Consider the following 12758-nt stretch of genomic DNA (forward strand, 5'->3'; position numbering starts at 1 on the left):
TAAGTAGAACAAGGTGTAATAATAGTATTTATAGATGTATACAGGTTAAAAACTGCTGCAGACATTTTTTTTATTGTTTTACATTAAATACATAAGTTGTGATAAAGTGGCGAGTAGGAAAATAAAGCACAGTTCTCAGTTGACCCTCTATAACACCAAACAAAATTTGGATCCAAAAGTAACATTAAAAGGATAAATTATTTAGTGTTACTCGTAACGTTCAAGTGCAATTTACAGTAAAGCTCTATGTTCAAAAAAATCTATACATATACTGATATGAATGGTCCTCAAATTAAACCAGTCTGACAATAATGATAACACCAGAATAAAACTGGTATTAGTAAATATGAATAAATATTTCTTCATGAAAAGACTAAAAACAACAATGTGATTGTCACTCAGCCCGAAACACATTAATAAGTCCTGAAATGTTTTGTCTTTTTATGTCGTAAATATCAATTTTTTTTTTTGTGTTTTTTTTTGTTTAATAAACCGACTCAAATAGCTGGGAACTGTAGTTTTTACAAAAGTTACAATAGGAACAGAAAGTGCATTTGTTGGGGACTATTTTTAGCTGCGGATTAATACATAATTTACTGCACTGGTTACTATTTTCAGATTGGTGTTTGTAGGACTGACTTTAAACAAATTAGTCATTTGGATGACGGCACACTTCGCAGCTTGTTGTGGGAGTGAGATGTGTCCCACTTTAAATATTTAATATTTCATTGTTGGTTTTGGTCTTCACATGGGTGTAACATCACCATTTAGGATTGCACCCTCCGAAAAACATAATATACTGCATGTTCAACATGTTCATAATTGTACAAAAATTGCACGCCCGGATGTGGTAATTAAACAGAGGAGATACTGCTCACAAGGTGCAAGAAAAACAGGAAAGCGTCTCAGAGTCTGTGATGTCCAGTGAGGTTTCTACACAGGAGCACCAGCCTCATATTTACAGCTCCACGTCCACGGTGTCGTCGTCCGGCTCGCTGCTGGCGCTGAGGACAGATCCCTCAGTGTCGAGTCTTTTTGCAGGAGGCTCCAGAGGGACGGAAAATGGATCCGTTTCAGCTGCCTTGTCCTGATGGCTGAGGAGTTTGGTGAGATTTGTTATGTTTCACCCCCTCTTGTCTCAGAAGAACTAAATGAACCAAGGTTGTTTACGAGTGAAACTAACAAAAACTGCACAAACAGAAAATGGGGTTCTGTGGTCTAAAAGAGGATAGTGTTTAATACCACTATCCCCACTAAATCTACCTAAGGTGGTAGAACAAACAAAAACTAAGACCCCTGAAAAGAAAAGCATTCCCCAAAACAAAGGCAAGGAAGTGTTGGGTTCTGTGCACTGACACGACACAGAGACACTCAGGTTTCCAGAAGGCCGACTGATGGTGTCGAACCTTCCAGGGGTCCGTTTCACGAAGCAGGTTCAACAAACTGTTTAACCCTGAACTCTGAGTTGATCTACTCTGAGATAGAAAACTCTGAGTTTTCGGTTCCAGAACGGCTGATTTGAGTTGATTTAATCAACTCGGAGTAGTTTCACCCGGAGTTAAGCGCGTGCACCACAACTCTGAAAAGCCAGTATCAATGGAGCGCCGATTCGACGAGTCACCATGGCAACGGGGAAGCGGAGGACTACACCGCTTGAATTGGAAATCTTAATGCGCTTATATAGCGAGTTTGAACACGTTTTTAGAAAGAAGTGCAGCACCTGCAGCTGTAAAAGAGGGAGACGGTGTGGGAGAACATTGCTGCCCTGTCAATGCGTAAGTTTAAATCACAATAATATTACAGGAAAACTGTTTGAATAGTAGCCTATTAAGTTATTTCATTTAGGTGCAATCCCGCGGGGGAGAAGCGCATGTGGCAGCAGCTTAAGATGAAATATAAAAACATTTTTAAAACAGGTAAGAAGTCGGCATAATCTCATGGAGCTACCTCATTTTGATCATGTTTTACATTGTAAAGTAGCCTAAATATTAGGTGGCTGTTTGACTGTGCAGTGGTTTCATAAAAGGACATGACATTTAGACACACGGCAGAACTAGACTTCGCCAAAACTCGCCTGATGGCTGAATGAATGAATGAGGAAATCAAATAGCGTGTGGCTGAAAGAGGGCGGAGACAGAGAGAAACTCGAGGTTTACTGAGATAAACCTGGTCCCGACCAGGTTAGAGTCATAGACTCTGTTACTATGGTAACTGACCGAGAGATTCAGTTACCTCCCTTTGTGAAACGGAAAACTCTGAGTTTCCCTCATTTCAGGGTTAACAAACTCAGAGTTTTCACTAAACCTGCTTCGTGAAACGGACCCCAGGTCACCTACCCACAACCACCTGAGCAGTTGGGTGATGCCTCCATATTTCCCCGCCCAGCTGAATGGCAACAGCACACAGCCGAGCTCAATCTCACAGGTGCTGCAGATTGAGCCTGATCTGAGAGCCAGGCTGTGAACTTCCCAAGTCCATAACACCTCCTGCCTAACAAACAACAAATCTAACAGATTTGTTGACATCACGCAAAACAAGTTAGCCACAATAAACAAACTAATGTACCCAAAGGCCACCATATGGCTCCCTAAAACCACAAATTGGCCCAGCCAAATAGGCATTATTCTCAGGAACAAAACACAAATTTAGACTTTTTTTTTTTTTTTTTTTTTAAGGGTAATACAAATCAGTCTCCATAAGTGAAAAAAAAAACATGTCAACTTCTCTTGCATCTTCGTTAAAGATCCGTTAATCCGAGGATGTCCTAAATAAACAGTCAGCCACTACATTGTCTTTTCCTTTGACATGTCTGATCTCTAGTGGCAGTTCTTGCAAAGCTAAGCTCCAGCGAAGTAACCTACGGTTACTGAAAGCCGAACACTGCAAGAATAGCAAAGGGTTGTGGTCCGTGTAAACCACCAATGGATCAGTGTTCGATACATAGATTTCAAAGTGCTTTAAAGATCAAATCAGAGCTAGAGTCTCTTTCTCAATAGTGGAGTAGCGCATTTGGCTAGAACTCAACTTCTTTGAGAAGAAGGCTACTGGATGTTCAACCCCATCACCATCTGTTTGGACGAGCACTGCCCCCACATCACTTGCGTCAGTATACAGAGCAAAGGGATGTTTAAAGTTAGGCGCCATCAACACAGGAGCAGTAGCTAACAGTGCTTTTGCTTGTTCAAATGAAATTTGGCACTGACGTCAACCGAAAAGGTACCTTAGAACTGGTCAAGTCCGTAAGTGGGGCGACTACTTGTGCAAAATTTCGACAGAATGCCCTGTAGTATCCTGCCATACCCAAGAAGCGCTTTAGCTCTCGTTGAGTGGTGGGAACGAGGACATTAATTATTGCGTCGACCTTTGCTGACACAGGTCGCACCTTGCCCTGTCCTACTACCTTTCCGAGGTAGGGTACGGTGGCTTGAGCAATTTCTGACTTGCTCAGGTTCACTGTTAGGTTGGCTTCTTTCAGCCGTTCAAACACTGCTGTGATATACTTCAGATGATCAGACCATGACTCACTGAAGACCACAACATCATCAATGTAGGCCTCAACATTGTATAGGCCTCGCAACACAATGTTCATAAGCCTATGGAATGTAGCCCCAGCATTGCGTAAGCCAAATGGCATTCTGCAGTAGGCAAATAACCCATCTGGAATTACAAATGCTGAATACTCCTTTGCCAAATGGCATTCTGCGGTAGGCAAATAACCCATCTGGAATTACAAATGCTGAATACTCCTTTGCCTGTTGGGTCAATAGAACTTGCCAATACCCTTTCAGTAAATCGAATTTACTGACATACCGAGCTGAACTGACTCGGTCCACACAATCATCTATCCTCGGGATAGGGTAGGAATCATGTTTTGTCACACTATTAAGTTTGCGCATGTCTGAACAAAAATGTAAGTTGGTGGTATTTGCCTTGGGAACCAGAATGCATGGTGAGCTCCATGGGCTGTTACTTGGTTCTGCAATGCCATGCTCTATCATATAGTCCACCTCCTTCCTCAATAATATGCATTTCTCTGGGTTTAACCTGTAAGCATGTTGTTTAATGGGCTTTCAACCAAAGTGTGATCCTTGACATCAGCAAACTTAGCGCTGTTAGCCCCTCTCTTCGCCATAGCACACATCACCACACAAGATGAAAACATGTGAGGATAAAGTTTTGCCAGCTCCTCAGTTTCATCAGTTTGTGGCACTTCAACAAGGACTGGGGTGGGTGAACAACACATGACTTTATCACCAGCCAAATCGTTACCAAGCAAGAACGAAATTCCTTCAATTGGTAAACCATCCCTGAGAACAACTTCAACAGGACCACTAACCAAGTCAGAGTCTATATGTATGACAAATAATGGTTCTTTAAACCAATTCATCTCTACACCACGCATGAGGGCGCTGTTACCACTCATTTCATCTGTTATTGGTAACACGCCTTTGAGTAAGATTGATTGCGATGCTGCGATGTCTTGCAGTATTGTTGTGGGCCGCTTGTTAGCCCGATCTCCAGGAAGACACACAAATCCCTTCAAAGCGAAAGGCTTAAAAATCGTCTGGTACCTTATCTATAGGTTCACAAGTACCAACCAAAGTTTCAGCAATTAAAGGCCTTCTGAGCAAAGCTACTGTTTTAGCTTTTTCATTTTTCTTCTGTAAGGAAGGACAGTCACGAACGATGTGACCTTTCATATGGCAGTAGCGACACTCAATGGTTTGGGTTGGTTTTGAGGCAGCAACATTCACAGGTTTAGAAGAAAAAGACTGATTTGTATTGTATTTGTGGGTGCTTGGTGACTTTGTTGATAGCGTGGATTTGTGAGTGATCGCAAACTCATCAGCTAGGATAGCTGATCTCTCCAGGGTGAGCTCATTATGCTCATTTAGATATGTTGCCATACTCTCATGCACGCACCTCTTGAACTGCTCCAACAGGATAATGTTTTTTAAACTTTCCAGATCTTTGACCTTCTGTGACTTGCACCAGCGCTCCAACATGCATTGCTGCTCCCTAGCAAACTCAACATGCGTTTGAGTTTCATTCTTCTTCAGCTTCCGAAATTGTTGCCTATGGGCCTCTGGGACCAGTTCATAGGCTCTGAGAATGGCTTCTTTCACAGCCAGATAATCTGAACATTGAGCAACAGACAATGATGCATAAATGCTCTGAGCTTTTCCCACCAATACACTTTGGAGAAGCAATGGCTTGAACTCTTCAGACCACTTCATAGTGTCAGCCAGCCTCTCAAAAAGAGTGAAATAGTCATCCACCTCTTTTTCATTAAAGGGTGGCACGAGTCTGCTATTCCGTGCCAGATCAAAATCCTTGGATCCCGATTGGTGAGTTGATTTTATTCTGAGCTCTTCAAGCTCAAGCTCTTTTAAACAGATAGTCTGCTCATTTTGCTTTTCTTGAGAAACTAGCCGCAGTCTCATTTGTTATAATAATAATAATAATAATAATAATAATACCTTTAATTTATAATAATGCACTTTACATATAAAATCTCAAAGTGCTGAAATTTGTTCATTAATTTAATTTTTCCACACCACTTCCAGATGCAGGCTCAACATTTCCCTCAACCATCTCATCTTCTTCATGAAGACTCTCAGACTTCGCTTCATAATCAGCATTTAGAATTTGCTTTGCCAGCATCCCATTTACCACAGCTTCTTTTATCGCGTCCTTTTTACTTCCTGCTGCCACTACTATTTCAAAATGGCGAGCAATCTCAACCAAATCTGCCTTCTTACAGGCATTGAGCACTTCCCAAGTGGGGTTTTCAATAAAAGCCTCCACTGTGGACACCATTACTTGTGCAGTAACTTTTAATTTTTTTTAAGAAAAACAACCAACTGAAAAACACCTGCAAAAACAGGATCAGGACTGGCACAAATTCATCCCCGACGAGCCCCCAGTTGTTATGTTTCACCCCCTCTTGTCTCAGACGAACTAAATGAACCAAGGTTGTTTACGGGTGAAACTAACAAAAACTGCACAAACAGAAAATGGGGTTCTGTGGTCTAAAAGAGGACAGTGTTAAATACCACTATCCCCACTAAATATACCAAAGGTGGCAGAACAAACAAAAACTAAGACCCCTTAAAAGAAAAGCATTCCCCAAAACAAAGGCAAGGAAGTGCTGGGTTCTGTGCACTGACACGACACAAAGACACTCAGGTTTCCAGAAGAAGGCCGACTGATGGTGTCGAACCTTCCAGGTCACCTACCCACAACCACCTGAGCAGTTGGGTGATGCCTCCTTATATCCATGCCCAGCTGATTGGCAACAGCACACAGCCAAGCTCAATCTCACAGGTGCTGCAGATTGAGCCTGATCTGAGAGCCAGGCTGTGAACTTTCCAAGTCCGTAACAGATTACAATAATGAAAATGAGTGAGAGGAAGAAGATTTGCTTTGTAACCATTCTGTACACACAACAGTAAACATCCCTGGGCTGCATACAGTAAATTGGATTAGTTTATGCTACTTTATTTTGACAAAAATCTGCATTGTCCTGTTACTTCTGATCATTAATAAAATGTCTTATGCTTGAGTAAATCAAACCCTAACTAACAAAACTGGTTAAAAGTTGAATTGATATTTTGATTCTCAATTTTTATAATTTTGGTGCAAGACAGACCCTAAATAAGCACTCCTGAACCTCACCTTGGACTGCCGCTTGGTCTGGGAACTTTACCGACTTTGGACTCAACGGGGCTGAATGGACACGGGGATCTGCTTCCTAAAAAAACAAAGATGTGCTTGTTGACGATGCAGACATAATTCAGTTCTTGAATGAGTCGTGTGGTGTCGTACCTTCCAGTTTTGGTTTGGAGAAAGGAGAGCGGTGTGGCTGGTAAGGCTTCCTGTCTGAGCTTACATAAGACACAGCATCCTCCCCTTCGGCTGCAGCCAATAGGGATGCTCGGTAGTAAATAAGCGGCTGCCAGGTCTCCTCCCTGAGGTCAATAATGTGCTCAGCAGTGTGCTTCTGCAGATAGGAGAACCTGCACAAACACGAACAGCATTTCAGAAACTTCCCTGCTGATTGTTTTGTAAGGCTGCGTGTTGCCTGCAGCACTTACACCGTCTTCTTGTCTGGTTTGAGCAGTTTGCTGGAGAACTCGCTGAGGATGGTGAGGTAGGAGAGGTACGGCGGCGTGGCCGTCCCCGGCGTCTGACTGAACTCCTGGAACACAAACTCGATGCCGTTCCTGAACATATTATAAACACATGAGGCGCAAGAACTCACAACACTGGAAAAAATGCTCCTCTCAAAACAAGAAAAAAAATTATTTCAAGGAACTTTTACCTCGAAATAAGCGAAAAAATCTGCCAGTAGAACATTTGAAAATGGCTTGGTAAGATTTCTTGAAATAAGATATGATATTTAGAATATTAAGATCTTGAAATTAGCTGGAAAAACTTATTTTAAGCTGTATTTTACCAGGATTGTCAAACTTAGGTGCTTTCATGTAACCTCCTAATTTGAGACGTATTAACCCTCCTGCTGTCTTCATTTATGGGCACCAAAAAATACTGTTTCCTTGTCTGAAAAAAATCCAAAAAATCTTGTAAAATTCAACTCAAAACAAGATAATTTCAAGATTGTTTGACTTCACAAGATATTTAAGATGCATCATCTAAAACAAGTCCCTCCATCTTGCTGAAATGTCTCTTGTTAAGTGAATTTATCTTAAATCGAGTGCGATGAGACATTTTGACTAAATAGAAGACAAATAGACTTGGTAAGATTTTGAATTTTTGCAGTGAAAAACTCATCTAAAAGTGAGAAACAAGGATCCCTGCTGACCTGTGGATCATCACGACACACTCACGGAACTTGACGAGGTCCCCGAAGGTGAGGGCGAATCTCCTGGCCAGCTCTTTGATGCTGGTGAAGGTCTGGACTCCTGGGTGAGACCTGCCGCCGCTCTCTTGTTCCCGTTTGAGCTGCATGAACAGCTGGGGAGTGCAGAGAAAATCACTTTGGTATCTTTCTGCCTGCCAGTGTGGCTGAAGTTCATTTCTTCAGATATACAGAGCAACTTACCTGCTGCAAACTGAGCACCAGTGTGCGAGCGCTCTCTATCTTATCCACCTGCCTGGTCCTGTACATGGTCTCCTTGATGATGTCTCCAAAGTCATTGTAATACTGAGGACAAAGAGGGAGGAGATGATGCAGGAACAGTAGCATTATAGGGACACTTACATGCTTTCTACTCATTTTTCACAATAGAAAGTATTGCAACCTGCTTCTCAGTCCAGATTTATTTCCTGATACAAGTGGTCACATGACACACACCAATCAGGCTAACATTAGCACCACTGACAGGTGGAGTGGATATCATTGATTACCTCGCTACAATGCAATGTTCTTAGATAGATTAGAGAGATAGATTAGACAGACAGACACTTTATTAACCCTCCTGTTGTCTTCATATACGGGTACAAAAAATATTGTTTCCGTGTCTGAAAAGAATCCAAAAATTCAGCAAAAAAAATTCCTAAATTTCTGAAAATTTGCAAAACTTTTAGGAAGAAAATTCCAATAATTCCTTAAAAATTTCCCTTCAAAATTTTATTTAAAAAAAATAAATAAATAAATAAAATAAATAAATAAATAAATAAATAAATAAATAAATAAATAAATAAATAAATAAATAAAAAATTCCCCAAATTTGGCAAAAAAATTCTTGTAAATATTTTCAAAAAATGAGTAAAATCTTCAAATAAATCCTAAAAATATCTAAAGTGATTCCATATATATCAGTAAAACTTGTCATATTTAATTAAGAACATTCACATAAAAATCTACCAAAATCCAACAAATTTCACTGGATTTTGGTTGATTTTTTTTTGTGAATGTTCTTAAGAAACATTTTTTTTTAGCATTTCTTTTTATTCATCAAAAAATGTTCAAAAATTTCCCAAAAATGTTGAAAATGTGGACATCAGAAGTTTCACTGTGAAAATACATTTTTTCCACATTTTCAAACTTTAAAATGGGTCAATTTTGACCCACAGGACGACACGAGGGTTAATCTCGAAGGAAATTAATTCATATGGATGTACTTGGTCAAGCACCACCCTAAACTGCTCAATGGCTCAAGGAACCCTACAAAGACCCCAAGGTGCTGATCCAAGCCTCCAAACGCTCAAGGTTCCGATTTGATTGGATATTCGTGGGATGAGCTGGAACAAGCTCGATCCACAGAGGCTCCACCCCTCAACCAACCTAAAGCTGCTTCGCTTCTCATCCAAGAAGCTTCTTTGTTGTGAAAACTATTGTATTTGATGATTAAATGTTCTTATTCATTGTATTACTATATAAATGTGTGGGGTGTAACTCAACCAAGGCCTAAGCAGCAGTGAACTGGAGATAACTCATACCAAGATGTGCAACTCATGCTTCTGTGCCTGTATAAAAGCTACGCTGTTTTCCACCTTTGCCAGTCACTTGTTCAGACTGGGCTCTGTTCACGTTGATTCCTCGCGCAAGTAAAACGTTGCTTTGACTTGAGAGATGACTCTGAGTGTTAATTTGGAGAAGCCAAGCCTCCACTGAATGATTTTCCTGACGTTCTTCATCTAACTGACTGATTGGGAGTCTTAGATGAACACTATAGCACTCACATCACGTGGCTAATGACCCGTTATTGACCCAACACCCACATGCCTCGAGGTAAGAATGGTGTGATGGTGTGAAGCTGCCGTGTTAGGGACGGCTCAGGGTGTTAATGATCATGGTGCTTTCTTGAGCAACATCTTAAGACTGCAATGTAAGTACCGGTTCTCAATGAACGCTACAGCAAAGCAAATTAGTGCATTTACCCAAAATGTCAAACTACTCCATTGAGCAGTTAACCTTTACCTTCATGTAGTACATGAAGACCTCAGTCGCCATGCTCATCTCCAGCACTCCGTGCATGATGAGTTTGCAGTAGGCCGCCAGCAGATTTCTCCTCCTGTGAAGGTCCTCCAGCCTCTCCACTTCAGAGTTTTCACCGACTGAGGGAGCCCAGATGGAGTCGAAGCGTGTGATTGGATGTGAAGCGGTCGAGACGGGGAAAGGGGGCGAAGAACGACGAGTGATTAATCACGAGAAATCATATAGGAGAAAGAAAAGAACAAAGCAGAGGCAGAAAAGTGTTTCAGTTAGTTTCAGGACAATGGCTTTACCAGGTGGAAATCAAAGATAACATAAGAGTGGAGTTATGGTTGTGACACCATGTGGCTTCAATCTTTCACGAGGCTAATAAAAGAGGCTCGGAGGTGAGCCAGAGTTGATGGAATTTTCTCACGGAAAGAGATTGCCCTGATTTTATGATTTAACTCGGTGCCCTTGCCCTCCGAGTGATCTCTGATCCAGCAGCTAATAGAAAACACTGTCTATAGAACAAAATCGTTACCAGGCAAATCCAATAAAACAATAGCTTTTTATTACATGTTCAAAAACCAATAATCTTGTACTGTATTGGTTGAACATTTAAGAGATTCCCACCAGGACAGTTATTGAGTTCTCTGGACTCTCCCATATTTGGATGCAATATGTCTCTGAGAGCAGAAGCTATAGTAAAGATAATAAAATGTTTTAGTCGTGCTATGAATGAATTCATAAGTTTACCTGCAGGACTTCACAAAGAGAACACCCCCATGTATTTCCAACATGTCAATCTCGCTTTCTTCATTTCAGAGTAGACAGGAGCGTACCGCCGTCATCAATTTACAAGCTGCAAAGCTTTGCATAACAAAGTCTAACATCCTTTCATACAAATTAGTCAGCCCTGTTCCAGTCTGAGGACATTAACGGGGCTTCCTTTGTAATTGAGGGTCAATTGTCAGGTCAGGTTGGAAATCAGACCCCATTTACAGTCAGCAGGCGGCTCTGTAGCGACTTATTAAGGCAAATGTGTGGCCGTGCATTTAATATCCGCATGTTTTTACTACAATGAGTCAGTGGTTCTTTCAGAGAACCAACAGAGAGAGAGAGAGAGAGAGAGCGAGTGCCATCTACTGTGCAACACCACAATTCTGGACTGGAAAGTAGTGAAAGTACAATTTCTTTCATTTTATTCTACTTGACATTTCAGCAAAACATTCTCCTCGGCATTTATTTAATCTAATGTTGTCCTGCGGGTCAAAACTGACCCGTTTTAAAGTTTGCAAATGTGGGGGAAAAAAATATTTTCACAGTGAAACTTCTGATGTCCACATTTTCAACATTTTTGGGAAATTTCTGAACATTTTTTGGTGGAAAAAAAGAAATGTTAAAAATGTTTCTTAAGAACATTCACAAAAAAATCAACCAAAATCTGGCGAATTTCACTGGATTTTGGTGGTTTTAAGGTGAATGTTCTTAAAGAGTATATTAGAAGTTTTACTGATATATATGTAATCACTTTAGATATTTTTAGGTTCCACATTCAGCCCAGTTTGATCTCCAGTGGATCAGACCAGTAAAACCACAGAATAATAACCTAGAAATAATCACAACTCCTAAAGTTTCCATTGTTTTAGTGCAAAAAAAAGCACATTCTGAAAATGTTCACATTTAAGGAAGTATCTTTTTACAAAACATCATCTACAACCTGAAATTTCTAAAGAAAAATAAATTCAATTTCAGTAACATTCAGCCTCAGTTTATCATAGTGGTCATAATAAAGCAGCGGTTCCCACACTTTTTGCAGCCGTTACCAACAGCCGACCCCAGGGCCTCTCTGTCATGTTTCAGGAGTCTGTAAGCTGTTGAGCAGTTCCACCAAAGAGACATTTACCTCTGAACTCCTCACATGGTTTCATTTAGCTAAATGTTCCAGGCCCAAAGAGGTCAGATTATGAACCGCTTCACACAGAAAAAAGCAAAGATTAGAGGAAAGTTTAAAAAATAATACAAATGTGGGTATCAGATCTTTGTTTCCTCACCCATTCATCTTATTATGATCCCCTCAGATTCAAGGCCTAGTTAAAGTGCAGCTCATGCTTCGACGCACCAGTATTAGAAATCTGATCATGTAGGTTAGCACAATATATCAGTTATAGGTGACAATGAGCACATGAGCTGCTTCCGTTCCTCTGCTTAAGTCAGGATTTGAATGCATGTAAGCTTTTCTGATCTGTTAGTTTCATTTCTGAGTATAAATTATGATACTTGTTCCACCACTTGTTTCTTCGCTGCCCCTTCTCTCCCCTCATTTCCAACCACCTCTGTTCTGTTTGCTATCAGACAAACACATAAAATGAATGAAATAAAGCACTTAAGGATCATCTCAGTTCAGGTTCCACATTCAGTCCAGTTTGATCTCCAGTGGACCGGACCAGTACAATCACAGAATAATAACCTGTAAATAACCACAACTCCTAATGTTTCCTTTGTTTTAGAGCAAAAAAGTACATTCTGAAAATGTTCACATTTAAGGAATTATCTTTATACAAAACATTATGAATAACCTGAAATTTGTTCAGAAAAATAAATTCAATTTCAACAACATTCAGCCTCAGTTTATCATTTCCACAGTACAATTTCCAGATCACAGAGTGTCTACAAAGAAACACAACATTTAGTTACAGCTATCTGGAACTGAACCATAGACGATTTCACTTTTTGATTAAAAAAAAACGACAAAAGTCAGACAAAAAAAACCAACAAAAATAAGACAAAATATTACAAAAATAAGACACAAAATGACAAAAAATGCAACAAATGACACGAAACGAAACAAAAAAGAGACAAAAAATTTGACAAA

The 12758-nt window shown here is 40.3% G+C and overlaps 1 protein-coding gene across 2 annotated transcripts in view; it reads right to left on the reverse strand.

Annotated features, from left to right (window-relative positions):
* Positions 1-14: 14 nt before the first annotated feature.
* si:ch211-269e2.1 (cohesin subunit SA-2) overlaps positions 15-12758 on the reverse strand; it is a 28594-nt gene continuing 15850 nt past the window's right edge. For both annotated transcript variants that reach the window (XM_023288860.3, XM_023288859.3), the window contains exons 26-32: positions 9887-10023; positions 8066-8167; positions 7826-7977; positions 7098-7226; positions 6829-7019; positions 6679-6754; positions 15-1094 (exon numbers count right to left, since the gene is read on the reverse strand). In XM_023288860.3, the coding sequence (XP_023144628.2) occupies positions 959-1094; positions 6679-6754; positions 6829-7019; positions 7098-7226; positions 7826-7977; positions 8066-8167; positions 9887-10023 (923 nt within the window). In that variant the 3' untranslated portion in view covers positions 15-958. The remainder of the gene's footprint in view (positions 1095-6678; positions 6755-6828; positions 7020-7097; positions 7227-7825; positions 7978-8065; positions 8168-9886; positions 10024-12758) is intronic.

Source organism: Amphiprion ocellaris, chromosome 11, assembly GCF_022539595.1.
Source record: "Amphiprion ocellaris isolate individual 3 ecotype Okinawa chromosome 11, ASM2253959v1, whole genome shotgun sequence".
NCBI lineage: Eukaryota > Metazoa > Chordata > Actinopteri > Pomacentridae > Amphiprion > Amphiprion ocellaris.